This window comes from Neomonachus schauinslandi, chromosome 4, assembly GCF_002201575.2.
Source record: "Neomonachus schauinslandi chromosome 4, ASM220157v2, whole genome shotgun sequence".
In the NCBI taxonomy this organism is placed as follows: domain Eukaryota; kingdom Metazoa; phylum Chordata; class Mammalia; order Carnivora; family Phocidae; genus Neomonachus; species Neomonachus schauinslandi.
In genome coordinates this window covers 95,131,205-95,152,372 of record NC_058406.1, presented here as the reverse complement: position 1 = coordinate 95,152,372, position 21,168 = coordinate 95,131,205, and the positions used below count along the sequence as shown (strand labels likewise).

General features: G+C 42.2%; 1 protein-coding gene across 2 annotated transcripts in view; it reads left to right on the top strand.

The window, feature by feature from the left end:
- Nucleotides 1-7,619: 7,619 nt before the first annotated feature.
- The window catches only part of AMPD1 (adenosine monophosphate deaminase 1), a 27,175-nt gene continuing 13,626 nt past the window's right edge, over nucleotides 7,620-21,168 (top strand). The window contains exons 1-6 of one of the 2 annotated variants that reach the window (XM_021690116.2): nucleotides 7,620-7,656; nucleotides 8,900-8,911; nucleotides 12,528-12,708; nucleotides 13,746-13,908; nucleotides 16,950-17,115; nucleotides 20,690-20,906. In XM_021690116.2, coding sequence (XP_021545791.2) covers nucleotides 7,635-7,656; nucleotides 8,900-8,911; nucleotides 12,528-12,708; nucleotides 13,746-13,908; nucleotides 16,950-17,115; nucleotides 20,690-20,906 — 761 coding nt within the window. In that variant the 5' untranslated portion in view covers nucleotides 7,620-7,634. The remainder of the gene's footprint in view (nucleotides 7,657-8,899; nucleotides 8,912-12,527; nucleotides 12,709-13,745; nucleotides 13,909-16,949; nucleotides 17,116-20,689; nucleotides 20,907-21,168) is intronic. The other variant, XM_044914106.1, reaches the window with a different exon arrangement.

Here is a 21,168-nt window from a genome sequence, read left to right as displayed (position 1 = left end):
AGGGAGAAGCAGGCTTCCCGCCGAGCAGGGAACCCGACGTGGGGTTCGATCCCAGGACCCCGAGATCATGACCTGAGCCGAATGCAGACGCTTAATGACTGAGCCACCCAGGCGCCCAACGTGCACGTTATTTTAAAACATCTTAGTACAAATTGATTCCCCACATTTTGCAACTGAGACCCAACATCCCTGATTTTTTTTTTAAATCAATGGAAGGAAGTTTAAAGACCTCTTCACAGTTAGATCAAGGCCTCTCATAGATGTATGCTTGTTTTGCCTGTGAATTTGTGGAGTTTGACATTTTTTTTTAAAGATTTTATTTATTTATTCATGAGAGACAGAGAGAGAGACAAAGGCAGAGGGAGAAGCAGGCCCCCCCCCCGCGAAGCAGGGAGCCCGATGTGGGACTCGATCCCAGGACCCCGGGGTCATGACCTGAGCCGAAGGCAGACGCTTAAGCGACTGAGCCACCCAGGCGTCCCGAGGAGTTTGACATTTAATAATTAAAGTCCAAAACGAAACTCTAGAATAGCATATGAACTCAAATTACCAAGGCCTGTTGCCTGTGCCCCCCATCATTCTGTGTGTGGTGTTGACATTTCCTCGTAGAGAACCGCATTTGGATCCCACTGTGACGCAGAGCCGCATGCCCTAACAAAATACATTTGGTTCATTGGCTCACCAAATTTTCCTTATGACTTTCCTTCCTAATTCATTTAGCAAATTTTTATTGAATACCTACTATGTGCTGGGGTGCCATGCTGCTCTGGACATGGAGTAGTGAACCAGATAGACATTGGTCCCTTATTCATCTTTTATATTCTATTGAGGAGAGATCACTAAAACAAAATTTCTTAGTTGGAATTTGGTGATTGTCTCAAAGCCTCTACCCAGTTTTTCTGACCCTTCTGACTCCCTCTCTGTCTTTCTGAGAATGCTCAAGTCTACCCAAGATGCACCAGAAACTGCCTCGTGCCTCATTGCCACTTGGGTCTCTCCTTTTCAAGTCAGGGCTCCACAGGAACGGAAACTTTATATTGCTTCTCAAGTTCAAAGTGCTCTTACCAACCCCATCTCATGTAATCCTCAACAACAAAATACAGAATGGCCTCCATTTTACTGGTGAGAAGAACTACTGAATCTCCTAAAAATGGATGGATTTATTTAGATTCGAGCCCAGGTCTCCTGAATTCAGATCCTGTGCTCTTTTTGGCTCACTTAGTAGTTTTGAAACCATGCTTCTCAAAGCCCTTCGAGGCTTCTGAAGAAGTCTTCTGAGAAAGCCTGAGTGGATGGAGCCCTTCCTTGTCCCCCTACTTCAGCCGAAGCAGTCCACTTTCATCCGTTTTTCATTTTAGGCTTTCCTTCAATATTTAGTCGGAAGATTCCTTAAGAAAAAGTTCAAACAGCACTCGACTTCACCAATCCACTGCTACAACCATCTATCAGTGGGGGATCACTGGGTCACATCCTTGAGTCCAGCCAGAACCCAGGACCTCTTAGGCATAGTCATGGTCATTGCACAACCAAGCAATAGTGAGGCACGATATAACACAGTGGTTCCGGATCCCCACTCTGGAGCCAGAATACCTGGGCTACTACTCACCACGAACTATGAGCCTTTGGGCAAGTCAACCTCTCTGTATCTAAATTTCTTCAACGGAGGTAATAATAGGTCTTCAAAAGACTATTGTGAATGGGCGCCTGGGTGGCTCAGTCAGTTGAATGCCGGACTCTTTCGACTCAGGTCATGGTCTCAGGGTTGTGAGATCAAGCCCCACAGTGGGCCCCCTACTGGGCGTGGAGCCTGCTTAAGATTCTCTCACTCCTCCTCCTCCTGCGCATGAACACCCCCTCTCTCTCTTTCTCAAAAAAAAAAAAAAAAAAAAAAAAGACTATTGTGAAAATTAAATGAATTAACATATGTTTCAGAAAAAAAAACCCAAAAGCTTGGAACAGTCCTCAGCACAATTACCAGTGCACGGACCCCATAGCATGCCTCCTTCTCACTTCCAACAGAAAGCAGTACACTGTTAAGTTTAGATTGTTTTGTTAAAAGCAAATTGCTGAATTTCAGTTCCATTCAATAGACAGGAAATAAAGTCAGTTTGTCTGATGGAAAAGGATGAGTCTTATAAATCTGACTTCTTTATTTTTAGGCATGTATGGGAAATTATTACCGACAGGAAAATGAGGCTGAATCCAGTAAAATTCCACAGGTTTCCTTATACTCCAAACAAAAACTGATGACTTAGGTATAAAGTAACTTTTGCATACCTCTAACAGGGTGACAAAAACAGTACATAGATGCTGCTCGCAAAAGGGTTGTATTCCCAAACCAAAAGTTGTAATGAACCCAGTCGGCTCCCACTGAGGCAACCTAACAGAAGATGAAGCTGATCCTGAAAGTGTACTTAGGGCCACCCTGAGCCCCATAGGCGGCTTTGGTATCTCTGAACCAAGAGGGATGGAGCGCATCGAGGGGGTGGGATGAAAGGCAGCTTGGAAAGGGGTGGGAGCTCCCAGCAGGTTTCACAGCAGGGAGGGAGACCTGCTATAGCAGAACAGAAGGGCTTTGTAGACAAAAAAAAGGCAAGCAGCAGTGATCCGTATATAGCTGATTCACCTTAAGTACCTGTCATCTCCTTCCTGTACAACCTCAGGTTACAGACCTCTCTAACTCAATGAAATACAAGAGGTCTTGCCCTTTAAAAAATACTTGTAGGGGCGCCTGGGTGGCTCAGTCGGTTAAGCGTCTGCCTTCGGCTCAGGTCATGATCCCAGGGTCCTGGGATCGAGTTCCACATTGGGCTCCTTGTTCAGCGGGGAGTCTGCTTCTCCCTCTCCCTCTGCCCCTACTCATGCTCGCTCTCATTCCCTCTCTCTCAAATAAATAAAAATTTTTTAAAATCTAAAAAAAAATACTTACAAATTTGTTATTTGGAACTCTGGGCGTTTTTCATTGGAATAATGTTCTAAATGATGGTTAGTTTCCAGGTTAGCTCCAACCAATGTAGTCCATAGTATAGCTGAAATATACATGTTAACAGTTTTTAAAAGAAAACAAAGTAATACCTTCTTCTTTTTTTGCTAAAAACTAAAGCGAGAAAAATAAGAGTTGAACAAGACTAGTTTGTCTTATATACTGATGCTTGAAGAAAAGCAAGCCACACACCTCAAAATGTCTCTCTCTGCATTCTTCTCCCTTCCTCTACTCCAGACTCAGAAGAAAAAGTCCTCTCCTCTTTCGAGGTTTTTCCTCCACCTGGGTCTTGCTCCCACCTCTCCCCATGTCCTTCGAGACTGGAAACTTGTTCTGTCCTTTGGTGTCCACTCTCTATTTATGGTTCTATTCCTCCATCTAGAAATATTGACCCTTGACCCTAGTTCCCTCTCCCTATCATTCTGTGTTTTCTCCTTCCACTCTCTGACATCATTAGGAAAGAAAGGTCTCCACCTCTTTACCTCCCATCCACTCTTCAATTCACAACCATCAAGCCTCCTCTAAAAACCTCCCTAACAGTGTGATGACTACAGAGCTGGGACAAGAAGCTCTGAACTTGCTTTGAGGAGCCCGCTGACAGCTTCTAGCTGCCACACCTTTTCGTCTGCAATCCTGAAGCCATGCTCAGTAGCCACCCTCCCTATCTCACAGTAAGTGACTGAACGTGGTGGGGGTACTAGAGTTGGACCAATTCTGCTCCCTATAGGACTCCTCGAATGGGCAATCCTTGTGGGGAACTCCCCATTGGCCGGGCCAAGACTTTCCCAGACTATGGTCTGAGTCACTTTCTACTCATCCTCCTTCCTTCCCTCTCTCCTCTTACACCTGTCATATCTGCATTGCACCATGGTCCGAAGACTTTCCCTGCTAGACTACGGCTCCCTCCTCTTTTATCCTTCACAGGCATTACCCCTCTTGTATGTCCCATTCTGTCTGGGCATCTTCTTGAAGGACCTGAACTGACGCGCGGTGATCACCAACTTTCCTAATTGCCCATGAGCTATTTTCTGTCCTCTCGTGAAGTCTCGCTGCATTAAACCCTGTGACTCAGTTTCAGGTTGCTTTCCTCCCATAGCTTCCACGATACAGTATTTTCTACTTCTCCTCCTTCCTCCCGCCATCATTTTAACTCTTTCTGTGGTCTTTTCTTTCTACAACCAATCCTTAAATACTGGTTTTCCTTAAGAATCTATTGGGGCCCTCCACTCTTTCTCTGCACAGGTTCTGTCTCAATGATGAAACTGATTATCATTGCCGATGACTCGCAATCTATCTCCCATTCAGGATTCTCTCCTGAGCGCCAAAGCCAAATATCCAGCCGCTGACTGGACATGTCCACTCTGATGAGTTAAGCCAGATACATTGATTTTGACCTTAATCCTATCTATCCCCTTGTATTAACTTCATACCAATCACTCACAAGGAAACTTGAGACTTATTCTCAACAACTCCTCTTCCATCACCCCCCATATCCAATTTGGTTTGATGGTCTTGTCCTTGAAATAGGTCACATCTGTCACTGCCCACTGCAGTTCTGCAGTGATTGTCTCGGTTTAAGACTTCGTCATCTTTAACCAAGATTTTGAAAAACAACCTTTTAATGGTTTTCCTTCCGCCAGCCTTTCTCCCTTCCTAACCACACTGTGGCCAAAGGGATTTCCTGAAATGCAAATGGATCGTATAAGAGACAGTACGATGCAGAAGTAAAGCATAAAGGCTTCAGCTTAGGATGAATCTAAGTTCAAATCCTGACTCTGCCTCTTATTGATTGCATAACTACAGACAATCACTTAATAGTTCTAAGCCTCAGTTACTTCATTTGAAAAATGAAGATTAGTAATAGTATCTACCACAAAGAAACATTGTGAAGATTAAATGAGATAATAAACATAAGTTAATTGGTGGAAGATATATGGTCAAAATATGTTGTTTAACTCATTTTTTTATTAATTGTTGTTATTTTTTAAGTAGGCTCACACCCAGCATAGAGCCCAATGCGGTGCTTGAGCTCACAACCCTGAGATCAAGACCCGAGCTGAGATCAAGAGTCAGACACTTAGGGGCGCCTGGGTGGCTCAGTCGTTAAGCGTCTGCCTTCGGCTCAGGTCGTGATCCCAGGGTCCTGGGATCGAGCCCCGCGTCGGGCTCCCTGCTCGGCGGGAAGCCTGCTTCTCCTTCTGGCCCTCCCCCCTCTCATGCTCTATCTCATTCTCTCAAATAAATAAAATCTTTAAAAAAAAAAAAAAGAGTCAGACACTTAACTGACTGAGCCACTCAGCTGCCCCTTTTATTATTTCACATTGTTCCTGAAAACTTTTCAGTGGTTCCCCAGTGCTATAATGATGACATTCAAAACCCTTAGCATGGTATGATTTTGCCTCAGTTTCCTCCCTGTCTCCTGGCAGGCACCTTTTCAAACTCTATCCTTCAGTCCCAACCATACTGAAGTAATTGCAATTCCACAAGCGGGTCATGAATTCTTGAAAATCGTGCATTTATGAAAAAGGGCTTGGGCCCTGAAACGGATTGGTATATAAGCCTTTGAATTTGGACTCCGGCTCTTTCTTTCTGCTCGGGCATTCTTCACATGGGCCTTTGTCCTGCTTGTCCCTAGTGTTACAGCAATGATGGACTTGCACCCACCAGCTTTTTTTTTATTCCAGACAGGAAGAAAATGGGCAAAAGGCAGAACATATGCCAGCTAAGTTGACCTCTTTTAAAAGAGATTTTATAGACATGCCACCCAGCAAACTTGTTTATATCCCATTGGCCAGACTGTGCTGCATGGAAGTTTAGCAAATACAGTTTTCTGGCTGAGTACACTAATGCCCAAACCAAAAAAGGGGCTTTATTAATAAGAAAAAAAGGGGAAATGGCTTTTGAGTAGACTACCACAAAGGGAATAGGAAAATTGGAGGGAAGCATATAAAGGTAAGAATCACCGAAGGAGAAGCAGGATTGGGGAAGGAAATGTTTGGTTTGGATATATCAATTTGTAGATACCACTGGGAAATCCAGGTGGAAATGTCACCAAAAAAATTGGAAAAGAATGAAAAAATGTTTTGGTTCAGTAACAGCGTTGTAATGTGTTCTGATGTCATTGGTTAAAAGGAGGTGATGACCATAGGCTGAGCAGGAAAATACTCAGTTTTGCCAACAAAGGGGCTTGTCCCAATTTTTAACAGGAAATAGTAGTCAAAAGATCATTCAGTCTTCATCCATTCAGTCTATTCCAAATCTGAAGTTCCAACCTCTGCTACTGTCTTTTTTCTTTTTTTTAAGATTTTATTGATTTATTTGTCGGAGAGAGAGAGGCAGCACAAACAGGGGGAGTGGGAGAGGGAGAAGCAGGCTCCCCGCCGAGTAGGGGGCCCGATGCGGGACTCGATCCCAGGACCCTGGGATCATGACCTGAGCCGAAGGCAGATGCTTAACAACTGAGCCATCCAAACATCCCTCTGCTATTGTCTTTAATAAAAACTGTTACAGGGGCGCCTAGGTGGTGCAGTCGGTTGAGGATCGAACTCTTGGTTTCGGCTTGGGTTGTGAGATGGAGCCCCTCATCTCCACGCTCAGCGGGAAGTCGGCTTGGGTTTCTCTCTCCCTCTGCTCCTCTCCCCCCCTCAAATAAATAAATAAATCTTTTTTTAAAATTAGAAGATAAAAACTGTTACAATCGATACATTCTGCTGAATCCAGGAAAAGGTTTCTTTGCCTAGAAGTGATTAGCACGTAATTAGCCATAGCAAAGACTCTATGTTATTATGGAAAGATCATGATATTTTGGTCCAGAGAGCCACAGGTTTGCCATTTGTGAGCAGAATGGCTCAGCAGAATGGTTTTCTCATTTGGGAAGCAGGGATAAAGTACTTCTAAGATTGTAATTAGGATCAAATAGATAACGTCTGGAAAACGCTCTATGTACTATAAAATGTTATGTAAAAGAAAGATATTATTCCTTTTGTAACAATTTGCAGAGTAAGGTAACTGAGCACTCCAGATGGCAGTTGACTTTTTTCTAAGATTTGAAGTAAGTTCAGTACCGAACTGATGAAATAAATTCTGTCGGGTGAATTTCTGTTAAATCAAGGGTATTTCTAATGAAAGTGTGTGCATGCATACACGTGTGTGTTTGTGTGTGTGTGTGTGTGTGTGTGTTGCGAACTCGACGAATACACCAGCCTATTCATTAACTTCAGAAAGCTTTTCTCATGACTGAAATCCTGAGAATGTGGGCATCCATAGCCTGGAAGAGTCCCCTGTATTTCACCGGGGTGAAAAATAATCACCAGTGGTCAGGTCATGCAAGAAAGCTCCACTTGAGGAGAATCCAATCCGTAGGAAGATTTAGAAGGTAATGAAGTGCAGTTCCTGAACTAGCACATATCGTCTCTGAAATCCCTGAGTAAAGACCAGAGGCTTCACCTGTTTTTCACTGTCAATTGCCTCAAGCTATAAATAGGTCTAAACCTCATCTCTCTCTTTTTAGCAGAGAAGGGTCGGATTACAGGTGCAAAGCAAAATCATAAAATGAGTGTCAGGGTATTTTATACTGTCAGGCAGTCATCCCCACAGCCTCCTCTCTCCTCCTTTCTACTGTGCTATCCTAGAATCCAGGACCCCGGCAACAATGCCTCTGTTGAAACTTGCAGGTAGGTGTGCAAAAGTGCTTGGAGAGCTCGATTCTTTTAAATGCAACCATTCCTTTAAGTATCTTGTCAGCTTTGATGATCCTTTCTTTAGGGTCAGAGTAGCTTTGATAATACTTTTCAGGAAGAAGCAAGGCATGATTTTCAAGGATTTTTTTCTTTTTAGTTTTGGAAGGGAGGTAATTTCCTAAAACTGTATTATGTGGTAGCATCTTAGATGATCCCAGTTTGAAAACTGTAGAAGATATTTAAAATCTACTCTGCTCAGTTAAACAAAGCTGGTGCCGTCACCTTTCTGAGAGGGGTCCCCTATAATGTCTCTAGCTAGAGGATTAGTTGACAACCATGAGCATAGTGGAAATATTAACCCAATCAAAATCCAGGTTTGTACACATAGTAATTTTTAGAATAATAATGTCTTTTTCATTACAAAAGAAACACATGTCTCCTATGAAATAAGAAAGAGAAATTACACTGAAAATAAAAGTAATAACACTCATGTAGAGAAGGCAGAACATTTAGGAAAGTAGTAGTAAGAAAAAAACTCACCATCCCATCATCCAAAGATACCACTTTTCACATGTCAATTTATTTTCTATGCAAATTTAAAGAATTTTTAAAAGCATTGTTATGATTATTTCATACATGTCACTTTATATCCTGCCCTTTTTTGGCTTAACACTGTGACTTAATCATTTACCATAGTTTTTTAAACTCTCCCTAAACATCATTTTGAATGACTGTGTAATATTTTAGTTTTCTTAACTAATCCCTTAGGTTCTTAAGAATTTGGGTAAGTATAATTATACTCTGAGAACAATATTTGCCCCTAAAGCTTTTTCCATTTTTAAGGATGAAAATCAGTCATGGCTGTTTGGTAGGTGTTTCTAAATTGTTTACCAGATGTGCTTTTTTTGTAAGCATTGTAAGAGAGTTTCCATTTCTCCAGATCAGATTTCTTTAAAATCATATTTTACAAAGTGTACCTCTTTAAAATTATAAACATAAATTTAAAGAGCCATATTAGAAAGGAAAAGAAAAGAAAGGGATGTGTACTGGCCATATTCCTAGGGGTTTCTGATGGCAGCAAATTGTAGGTAAATGGAAGAATAACTATAATATCACATTCCACCACACCCCTTTCTTGTACAGTCTACACCTTTCTAGTCCAAAGCACCGATTAACAGCCCCTATGATTTCTGAAAGTTGTTTATATATTTTATCTTGTTTTTTTTACTTCATACAGCTAAAGAAAAACGTGAGTATTTTGGACTATTTTTCCTGCTATTTGCCAAATGGTCAATTAAAAAATTATACTATTCATTAATTCAGAAACAAGAGTATTTTTCAGCAGTGTTTATTAAATGATACCATTGAAAGCCAACAGAGATTAATAATGACCAGGGGTACCTGGGTGGCTCAGTTGGTTAAGCGTCTGCCTTCATTCAGCTCAGGTCATGATCCCGGGACCCTGGGATCGTGCCCCGTGTAGAGCTCCCTCCTCAGTGGGGAGTCGGCTTCTCCCTCTGCCCCTCCCCCTGCTTGTGCTCTCTCTCTGTCAAATAAATAAATAAAATCTTTTTTAAAAAGATTAATAATGACCACAGATATTCCATAGCATTGCAAATGAACTCATGGATTTTCTGGACTCCAAAAAACCCCCATTTTTTAAAGAGAATTTCATGGGGCGTTCATTTGATGTTTTAAAATAAACTGATGTTCTTCTTTAGATATAGATTAGCCAAGGAGGTCTATTGAGTCTTGCCTTAGGAAATCCTCAGCTCCAAAACGAAACATTTCATGGTATATTTTTGTGACCAGATAAAATAAAAATCTCACTTTAGATAAAACTGTAACTCTATGTTCCCCTCCATCTCAAATGAGACTTGTCCATTAGTTGACGGATAGTAGGTCTGCCTTGGAGTTCCTCTATGAGATGAGATACAGCGGACGAAACACCTACGACCTGTCTTTCTTACACACCCCGAAAGCACTGCTGAGAAATAAGCATGCTTTTCTGGATCTGTTGAGTGAAGAGGCAAGCATGATACTCCTTTTCTCAAGAATCTTGCACTTCCCATGTTAATAATAATAATTCCCAACTTCTTTATAGTACTGTGTAGTTTTTAAAGTATTTCTTGTTTAATCTTTATAACAGTTCTCTGAAGTTGACATTATTATTAGCACTCCCCTGTTATGATGATGAGCACTGAGACTCCCTGTGATTATGTGGTTTGCCCAAGGCCATCCAGCTTCCACAGACACTTTTTCTCACTCCACTCCTAGTTCAGTGTTCTGGCTTCATCATTCTACTACTTGTTTCTATTCTCTTGTTGATTCTATATGTAAATGCAGATGTCCTATCCTCAAGATATTTCCACTCAGATGCTCCATTATTGCAAATGTAATATGCTCAAAAAAGAACTCAACAATTATCTATACAGATCCAAGGGAGTCATCTGTCCTTTATTCCATAAATTCAGACTGTCACCATATCTTATCTCATCATCTTTTGAAATACCAGTTTCACTCTTTCCTTCCCACAATCATCACCACTCCCTGAAATATTTTTGAAAGGCAGAATTCTTGAATTAGGAGTCAAGTTTCAGCTGTGGTTGCATGAAGTCAAAACAACTTGTTGATTCAGTGGAAGGAAACATCAACCATATAATTTGGGGGCATCATGTAAACCACTTCTTGACAGTAGAGTTTCTACTTTTCAACTGTCTATAGTGGCTTACGGAGATGCAACCTTAGTAAAAACAATAACGTTTAAAAATATGAAACAAATGGATATGTGCGGTCCTAGATAATGACTGCTTATTCCGGAAGAGCCGGATCTTGAGCAAGTAGGATTTGGTTTCTGGGCATCCGTTTCCCTGCTGTCCTTCCTGAAGCCTCCAGCAGCATTGCCACAGACCCACCATGGCAAGCCAGTTACATCCTCATCCTCATCCCCATCCCCATCCTCCTCCTCATCCTCCTCCTCATCATCATAACCAGCTAGCCTATTTTTATTTGCCTTTCATGGTGCATGAAGCCTCTTCTAACTTCTGCTTGCCATTCATCCTTGAGGCGCATGTGCTTGCTTGTGATTCTCATGGAGGAATGATACTAATTTCTGGGGATCAGTTGGTAGTGGGGTGGGGAGGTATTCTCAGACTATCAAATGTATCTACTTCGAGTTCCATTTGGTCCTTTGTGGATTGTGGTACTTCTCAAAGAACTACTCCAGAGCATCCAAAGACGGTTTTCAGTTTCAGGCAGTGCTTGAGTTTAACGAAGCAAATAGACGCATGAAGTTTGGCCAGTAGGGTAGATTTCTGTTGTTCTCCTGTGATAAGCCAGATGTTGAAAGCAGGATGACCTGACAGTGTTGGCAAAGTTATGAATCAATTGCTATCATTTCCGATGTATGCTTCAGCCTAAACTAAGTCATATCATTTATCATTTCCTTAATAGCCCAGAATTAACCCCAAATACCACATAGCTGTCTGACCAATGCTGCCAAGTTACATTATTCAGTCTGAGCTGGTGCTTTATACTCTGTAAAGCATTTCCACATACATTACCATGACAGCCTATGAGTGAGGTTTTGTAGGTATTAGTCTTACCACTTTACAGATAAGGAAACTAAGACAGAGGAAGGTGAAGGTGTCGGTAAGTGCAGAACAGGGACTTGAGCACATTACACTTCCTTAGGTTAAATCTGAAAATGTGGCATTTTGGAGACCTGTATAGATACTGATGGGGCAGTATGCAAGCAGTTTGCTTTGTCATCATATGAAGAATGTTCCATCTTCTCCTGTTGCTTCAAATAGCTAGCTGTTTGCCAGTCTCATTATTTGCTACCTGCTCTTTTCTGGAAATACCAAGAGATTTTAGAAGTATAAGAGGTAATGATGAAACAACTGGGTATGTGGAAAATGCAATGGAACTTAACAGAAGAACAGATACTTAATGGCCATCACCACCCTCTATGATGAAATTAGTTCTCTTACATCCAGAGAGTCTTGGGGTTAGTCATTGCCAAGCAAAAACTCACCCCTCCAACCATTCTAAGAATGGGAATATTAAGGGGTGCCTCAGCTGGAAGAGCATGCAACTCGATCTCAGGGTTTTGAGTTTGAGCCCCACATTGAGTGTAGTGATCACTTAAAATAAATAAACTCAAAAAAAAAAAAAGGATGGGCATATTAAAGCATGTAAGAGTAAAATTGGCTTTCTAAGGGTCATTCATTATGGAGGACCACGTGTCCACAAGAATTGGGACTCCCAACACTGGGTAGTAAATTTCAATGGCTCCCTTCCCCCACATACCAGCATATCCTCAAGTTTTCAGGATTTGAAATAACGTGTGAGAGAGACACAGTATCTGCTCTGTGAGGAAGAAAGACCCAAAGGACACATTTATTTCTCAGAACTACCTAGATCCCTGGTTCTCTTTAGGAAGAAAAACTCCAAGGACTGACAATCCTACTCACATCTTCACAAGCATCAGAAAAACTTCACCAATCTAATGAGAAGGACTATGTTGCATGGTTACTATGAAGTCAGATTTAGCCCTGCCAGAAACAGGTGATCTTAGATTAAGTGCTAGTCCTGCAAGAAGCCAATCCCATCTTTAGGACCTCCTGAGATGTGCTGTGAGAATTTGACCTGTGTCTCTGAGAATGGATTTCCAAGCTACCCACCCAGAAACCTCTAAAGAGAGAGCAGGCATTGAGCTCTGACATGTTTCTGGGACGCTGGTTAGAGTATAGGGGAGCCATGCCCCCAGGGCAGTCCTTAGCACTGTGCCTTACACATAGCAGGAACTCTCTGATGACCTCTGACAAAGGGCTTAAATACTAACCCATGAAAACCTCTTTTAGAAATTGATGATGCATTACGTAGCTTTGCTGAAAAAGTGTTTGCCTCTGAAGTCAAAGATGAGGGAGGCCGTCATGAGATTTCCCCCTTTGATGTGGATGAAATCTGCCCAATTTCTCATCATGAGATGCAAGCACATATATTCCGCCTGGAGGCCACGTCCACCTCTATAAAAGACAGGAGGTAAGCGGTGTAAGGGGAATGTTGGGACACTGGGACACGGGAAGGGGAAACGTCAGGGCAGAGAGTTCACTGTGCCAGAGCTAAAATTCTTCCCTCCCCGCAAGATCCCCCACCCCAGCACTGTATAAGCTAGGACAAGATTACCAATGACTCAAAAGAAGAAAACAGTAGACCTCCTGTGCTCATCGCATCTTCCTTCAGTTGAAACCTCCCTATCTACCCAAGCAAGAGGATGAGAGCTCTATGCAAATTGTTCCAAACCACTGTGGGCTGATGGCTGCTGGGTACATACTCAGCTTACACACCATGGGTATAGAAACCAGAACACGAGAGCCTCATCTTCAGAGTTTGGTTCTAGCCAACTTTAGCACTGTGCTATCTGATACGAATATTGCCCTCTGGTCAATCTGACCTTCTCTGGGCCTCAGGGATACAACCCTCCATTTCTGCCTTTCCGCCCTGGTCCTCCTTTTCATTTTATGTCTTTAAGGAAAGAACAACAATCCACCTTCTTGGGCATGCCCCATAGGACCTAACGTAAGTCTTGGGTCAAAGTAGAAACTCAATAAATACTCCTTGATTTGAGGAAGTAATATTGATTAAGCAACTTATAAGTTCCATACACTAAATCTCACCGAATTCTTATAAGGTGGGCATTATTACACTACTTTTTCATATGGGGCAACACAAGCTCAAGAGTTTAAGAACAAGCACAAAAAGACACAGGTAGTAACTGACATAGCCTGTGCTTACTGTGGTACCCAGACTGCCCATCTGCCTGTGAAGAACAAGGTCATGCTGAAAGCCTTCTAGCATGTTCCCGAAGGCCCACTGTTCCAAGGGCTACCAGGAAGAAGGGAATACAGTTTGTGATACCTCTTCCCATATGGTTGGATCCTGTTTCTGACATCCACTGTCATTTTAATGTTCACCTTTTGTCCTCAAAATGATATTGGACAGTGAAACCTCAATCTATCACAATGAGACTCCCAATGAAGCCAAAGTTAAATCCTTTTATTTTTGCATTTCAAACCCAGAAAAAAACGTTCCCATGGACAGAAGACCATTAACTTGTCCATTCCCCAAAGTGAAACATCTTCCATCAAACTGTCCCACATCAACGAATACATTTCTTCTCCAACCTACCAGACCGTGCCTGACTTCCAAAGAGTGCAGATCACTGGAGATTATGCCTCGGGGGTGAGTCGCTCCTTGCCCCTCAGATGCAGCTGCTGGGAAGACACAGCTTGATTGTTTCAGCTTCCTTGCTTCGTCCCCTTCCTACTGAGGAAGGTGTTAACTAAGCCATCCTTTGTTATACTTCCTTATTGCCTCTCAATACCAATATGCTAGACCTTCTATTTCTGTTTTGCTCTATCATCCCACATAATTTATCCTCCTTGTATCTCATTTGCTTGCACATGGAGAATATGTGGTAGAATGCAGTGTGTGTTACAGAATACACTAGACAAATTTGGGCACAGGAGACAATGAGAACAGCTGGTGGGCTAGTCTCATTGAGGCTATCACAAAGTCGGACAGGGAGCCTCGGGAGACACGGGGGGCTCTTGGGAAAAGATGGGCCCAGGGCAGCCCTAGACTAGAGAGAAGGGCTGTGGGTAGCATAAACGAATCAAAGAAAACAGATGGGAAGAAAGAGAGAGAGAGGGCGCCTTGGTTAAGCGACTGCCTTCGGCTCAGGTCATGATCCTGGAGTCCCGGGATCGAGTCCCACATCGGGCTCCCTGCTCGGCAGGGAGTCTGCTTCTCCCTCTGACCCTCCCCCTTCTCATGCTCTCTCTCTCTCTCTCATTCTCTCTCTCAAATAAATAAATAAAATCTTTTAAATAAATAAATAAATAAAAAGAAAGAGAGAGAGATGAGAAGAGTGGAGAGCCCAGAGAAAAGAAGGAAGATGAGAGGCTAGAAAATTCTAATGGGGCTATTGTTTTTGTTTGACCAACGGTCATCTCCGATTTCATTACAGATGCTTACACAGTAGGTTATTGCCTGGAATAGACTCTAGTTATGCCACAGGGATAGTAAACTCATGTCACAAACAACTTGACCTGCCTGTCCTATCCAAAACAGTTGGGCAACTAATAAATCTCTGCCACGTGGACTTGCAGAATCAGCATCATATTGGTGAAACTGATGGTTAGCTATCAGTCTATGCTCCAAATATAGTTTTAATGACCCATCCTAAGCCCCCTTCTCATGTAACTGACCCCCTTAGGGTCAGTTCCAAGATACTTAAAAGTGACAGAGCAAGGAAACAAACACAATTCTGGTTTGTTCACTTTCTGTACGATAACATGGGTCCTCTGCAAATGGCAGGCGTTTTAGATAGTAAATAACTGAAAGGAGATGTTTAATAGAGAGAGGGAAAACAAAGATTGGAGACCTCTGGAGTTAAAAAAAAAAAAAAGCCATAAAAATTAGGAGACAAACTTGATACCTCTGTACTTGGTAGGAATAAAAATAAAAAGAAGGAAGATGGGAGGGAGGACAAGGTTCACAGAAGTCAGGGAGTAGCTGCTTCTCCTCTGAAAGCTGGAGGGCACCTGAAACCATGGCCTGGAGTCTTTGAAGAACCAGTGTGTTGCAGTACCTGTTGGCTGGATGTGGCTGAGCTGATGAGCAACACCCTACCGGGTTGTAGTCTATGCCCCATCGGTCTTCACCCTTGTAGTTGAACAGAGAGGTAGGGAGATCAGGACTAAGTTTCCAAGGCCATTAATCCCTGATAATCAAATGATTTCATTTAATCAGGTCTTATTGAGCACCTACTCTGTGTGAGGCATTGTGTGCTAAGTGCTGAAGACACCAAGGTGAATATCTTTTCCAGCTCTTATCCTAGCGAAGATAGACCGGTGGCCCATTATGTGGCAAAGGAACAAGCATGCCACATTAGAAGCAGACCCCTAGCTCTAGCACCTGAGCCAGACTTTCTTAGCTAAGGTCAGCAAGCCTTTAAAAAGAGTTCAACTGATTGGGATCAATAACTGGACCTCAAACACTGGGAACACTTATATTGGTCCCAGAAAGTCTGTGGGCTCTGATGATGAGCATTCAGTGATTTCAAGTTATGACTCCCTGGGCGTGCCAGGCTCAGCCAGGAGTCGGGGATGGCACATGGGAGAGGCCAGTTTAGGAAATTTCCGGCAGTTCTAAGAAAATGTTACTCTAGAATCTTGCTATTTTTAGCCATGGGTAAAATTCTCTTTAAAACCATCCAAAAGATGGGGCGCCTGGGTGGCTCAGTTGGTTAAGCGACTGCCTTCGGTTCAGGTCATGATCCTGGAGTCCGGGGATCGAGTCCCACATCCGGCTCCCTGCTCAGCGGGGAGTCTGCTTCTCCCTCTGACCCTCCTCCCTCTCATGCTCTCTGTCTCTCATTCTCTCTCTCTCAAATAAATAAATAAAATCTTTAAAAAAATAAAATAAAATAAAATAAAACCATCCAAAAGAGTGGAGTGCCTGGGTGTCGAAGTTGGTTAAGCATTCGACTCTTGGTTTTGGTTCAGGTCCTGATATCAGGGTCCTGGGATCAAGCCGCATGTCAGGCTTTGTGCTCAGTGTGGAGTCTGCTTAAAGATTCTCTCTTCTTCTCCCTCTGCCCCTCCCCGCACGCTCTCTTTCTCTCTAAAATAAATAGATAAATCTTCAAAAAAAGTTTAAAACCATCCAAAAGAATGGGTGATGTCCTGATGCATCTATAGCTATAGAAGGCAGTGCGTGCATGACAGGGTTGGAAGGACGTGTGACACTTTATTCATCCCCAAATATTTCCTTCACTGACCAAAAAGTAGTGTGAATTCTCAAATTAGAGTGATGTCATCTTTCAGTTGAGATACTGTCTTTAGAAGCCCATACATAAAAACTCCGTATGTTACCTGGAAGGAAGAAAGTATTCTCCATGTTAGAATGGGATCTTTTAATCACATTTGCTAGATAATCACTGCTTTCTGGCAAAACCCCCAGACAAGCACCAGACTATATGAGCAAAGTCTTGCAGAGCAGGTGAGTTTTAGTAGAAACAGAAGAGTTGGAAAAACTTCAGGACCTGCTCCTGGAGGAAGACCCAGGGCCCAAGTCAAGTAGGAAGCAGCCATGTGGGCAGGCAAGGTTCAGCATGGGCAGCAACAACCAGGAGAGTGAGCTCGTACCAAAAACAAACTTAACCCGCTTCTTGGATTTTCACAGGAGCGGCTCCTGATACTCTGACATTTTCTTGGCAGGTTACAGTTGAAGACTTCGAAATGGTTTGCAAAGGTCTATACAGGGCATTGTGTATACGGGAGAGGTATATGCAGAAGTCATTTCAGAGGTTCCCTAAAACCCCTTCCAAGTACTTGCGGCACATGGAGGGTGAGGCTTGGGTAGCAAATGAGAGCTTCTACCCAGGTAAGTAATTATCTTATGCAGTGTATGAAATAGGTCTTTAGGTTTAACTACTAAATATCAAATATGCCCCTAGATTACAGAATTCCCCCCCGGCCCAATCCATGGTTTCCATGGTTTGGCTTTCTGCGGTTTCAGTTACCCGAGGCCAGCTGAGGTCCATAAGCAGATGATCCTCCTGATTTATTGTCACGTCTGTAGTGGCCTTATGCTACGTCACAATGCCTACATCAAGCACCTCACCTCATCTCACCTAGGCATTTTATCATCTCGCATGATTATCCCAAGAAGAGTGAGTATAGGGCAATAAGATATTTTGAGAGGGGCACCTGAGGGCTCAGGTGGTTAAGCATCCGGCTCTTGATTTCAGCTCAGGTCATGATCTCAGGGGCATGAGATTGAGCCGCGTGTTAGGCTTTGTGCTCAGCGGGGAGTCTGCTTGAGATTCTCTCTCTCCTTCTCCCTCTGCCCCTCCCCCCGTTCATGCTCATTCTCCCTCTCTCTCAAAATAAACAAATAAAATCTTAAAAAAAAGAGACCACATTCACCTAACTTTTATTACAGTAAGTTGTTATAATAGTTCTATTTTATTATTAGTTGTTGTTGTTAATCTCTTACTGTGCCTAATTTATACAAAAACAAGTAAGTTGATAGAGCAGTAGCCCATTAATAGGTATGTAGGAAAAGACATAGTATATACAGGGTTCAGCACCATCCACAGTCTCAGGCTTCCACTGGGCGTCTGGGAACATATCCCCTATGGATAAGGAGGGACTACTGTAGAAGTAACCCAGTCTAAAAATATCATACTCATCTTTGACTCCATTGTCTCACTTGCCCTTAGGGCAGTGAGACTATTCTGCATGATACTATAATGGTGGATATGTGTCAAGCCTAATCATATGATTAATTCCGTACAATATCTCTCAAAATCTCCCCTCTTTGCCATTCCCCAAACCCTAATTTAGGCCTATATTTCTCCTTGGCCAGAATACTGCCATAGTTTCTGACCTACTCTGTTAAATTCTAATCTCACTCCCTTTCGGTTCATATTCACTTTAGTGCCAATTATTAAAACAGATCTGAACATGTCCTTCTCCTAACAAAACCTTTCACTGCTGCTCATTACCTACAAAGTTAAGTCCAGTCATTAGCCTGGAATTCAAGGCCTGCCATCAGCTGGCCTCCTAACTGCATTTTATTTATTGATTTTTGGTCTTGCACCCTCATCCTATTTATCTACTCCACCTCTGTTCTGGTGGGAAGTATTTCCTGTCCTCCATTTGGTTCAGCCCTTTCCTGTCCTGTACTGTTGTCATTCTGTGCCCTGTGCCTGAACAGGGGAACAGTTCACTTTTTCTCTGTATGTCCAAATGTCCAGATCCAACCTCATCCTTCAATGTGCAGCCCAGATACTATCAATTCCTGTCTTCCTCTAACCTCTGGATAAATCTAAGCTATATGTTTTGACTTTCCATAGTACTTTATTTACGTATCTCACTTTTTTACTTTCTGCCTTATATGAAGTTAAGTACCTATTTTTCTTTTTTTTAAAGATTTTATTTATTTATATGACAGAGAGAGACAGCGAGAACAGGAACACAAGCAGGGGGAGTGGGAGAGGGAGAAGCAGGCTTCCCGCTGAGCAGGGAGCCCGATGTGGGACTCTGGGATCATGATCTGAGCCGAAGGCAGACGCTTAACGACTGAGCCACCCAGGCGCCCACCTATTTTTCAATAATCAGATTTTAATAATTTCACAGATTTCTATTGTATAACTTTATCATAATTTATTTAACCAATTCTTACTTTTAGGCATTTAGATTTCTGACTTTTAAAAATTTATTTCCAATAAGGCTACAATAAATGGCTTTATATAAAAATCTTTGTGTAGTTGCTTTACATCTTTCAGAATATACTTCTAGGATTGAAATTCAAAGGAGGCAAATATTAAAGTGTTTCTGAACTTCAGATTGTGATATCATTAAAGATTTCCAGTTCTGCCACTTCTTCTCTATAATTCCTTTTTTTTTTTTTTTAAGATTTTATTTATTTATTTGAGACAGAATGAGAGAGAGAGAGAGCTCATGAAAGGGGGAGGGTCAGAGGGAGAAGCAGGCTCCCTGCCGAGCAGGGAGCCCGATGCGGGACTCGATCCTGGGACTCCAGGATCATGACCTGAGCCGAAGGCAGTCGCTTAACCGACTGAGCCACCCAGGCGCCCCCTCTATAATTCCTTTTAATATTAAAATCATACTAAACATGTATCCAGTTTGGTAATGCATCAAATCAGTTTACCTATTTTCTACAATAGCGACATTTAGGATATCTGTTTTGCCTTTGTTTCTTCTAAATTATGCTTTGCCTCTCTAGGATGTTTAAGTATAAAGATTCGAAAATTAAGATTTGACACAGCAACATACTGTTTCACATCTCTCATGTTCCTTAGCTCCCAGTTTTGAATAGAAAATGCGTGAGTTTTTCTTTCTATATTATTTTCCCTACTCTGGCCATGAGTCATCACTTACAAACTGAAGACTTCCTGCTGCCTTGGGCACATACTTGTTGAAAGTAAAAGGCTAAGCGCGTTACAGGCCGTGACAGCACGGAATTTGTTCTTGGCTTTCTTAGGTTGAAATCGTTAGCACTGGAAAGAAAGGGACATTTACCCACAAAATCCCTTCTCAATTCCTTTGGCAGACATTGTAAAATGGGAGGTGCTTTAAAAGGTGGGTCATATATTATACCAAGAACTGTAATTTTTATAGTAAGAATTTATTTTATATTTCCATTTATATTAAATCCACTCTAGGTGGAGCACAAAGGCTCTTTAGGGCAGTGAGACTATTCTGCATGATACTATAATGGTGGATACGTGTCATTATACATTTGTCAAAACCCATAGAATGTACAACCCTGAGAGTGAACTCTAAGGTAAACTATGGACTTTGGGTGGTTATGACCTGCCAGTGTATGTTCATCCATTGTAACAAACGTACCACTCTGGTGGAGGGTGCGGATAGTGAATAAGGCAGTGCCTGTGTGGGGGTAGGAGTATATGGGACCTGTGGACTTGGTGCTCAATTTTGCTATGAACCTAAAACTGCTCTAAAATATAAAGTCTATTAAAAAATAACTGCTCTAAATTAAGACTTATAGAGAAGGTTGGTTTTGTTAAGGAAAAGATCCAAATTCTACTTTTTGACTGTAGTTTGACTTTTATTTCTATGCAATTATCTCATAAGCTAATAAAATGTTCTAAACAGAAAGCCTTTGATAACCTACTGTAGTAGATAAAATTATTTGTAAGTACTACATCAATTATGTGAACAATACTTCTAAAGAGCTTGAAAATCATTCTTACGCTAGAAATGATCTTACAGTTATTTTACACTACTAATTTAGTCCCTTTGGAAAATAATATAAAAATAAACTTTAGCTTAGCCCTGGATAATTATAACCTATGATGTACAGGATTCCAGAAGAATGAGATCTTACAGCATTTCATATTTTGGTTATTTTTATGCGGCCATTTATCTTATTTCTTGATCTATTACTCTGTGTTTTATTGAAAAAGTCTTTACCCCTCCTATGAAGAAAGAAGACCCCTTCCGAACTGATGACCTCCCAGAAAACCTCGGTTATCATCTCAAAATGAAGGATGGTATAGTTTACGTCTATCCTAATGAGGCAGCAGCCGGTAAAGATGAGCCCAAGCCACTCCCTTATCTAAATATGGACACCTTCTTAGATGATATGAATTTTTTACTTGCTTTAATTGCCCAAGGACCTGTGTAAGTGTTTAATGATGTCTGACCTATTACTACTCCCACCACTACTTCTGCCGCCACCCCCACTACTACCGCCACCACCACCCCAACAACCACCACCACCCCCACTACTACCACCACCGCCACTGCTATCACCCTCACCAACACTACTACCACCACCACCCCCAATACTACCGCCACCCCCACTACTACGCCCACCCCCACTGCTATCACCCTCACCAACACTACTACCACCACCACCCCCACTACTACCACCCCCACCCCC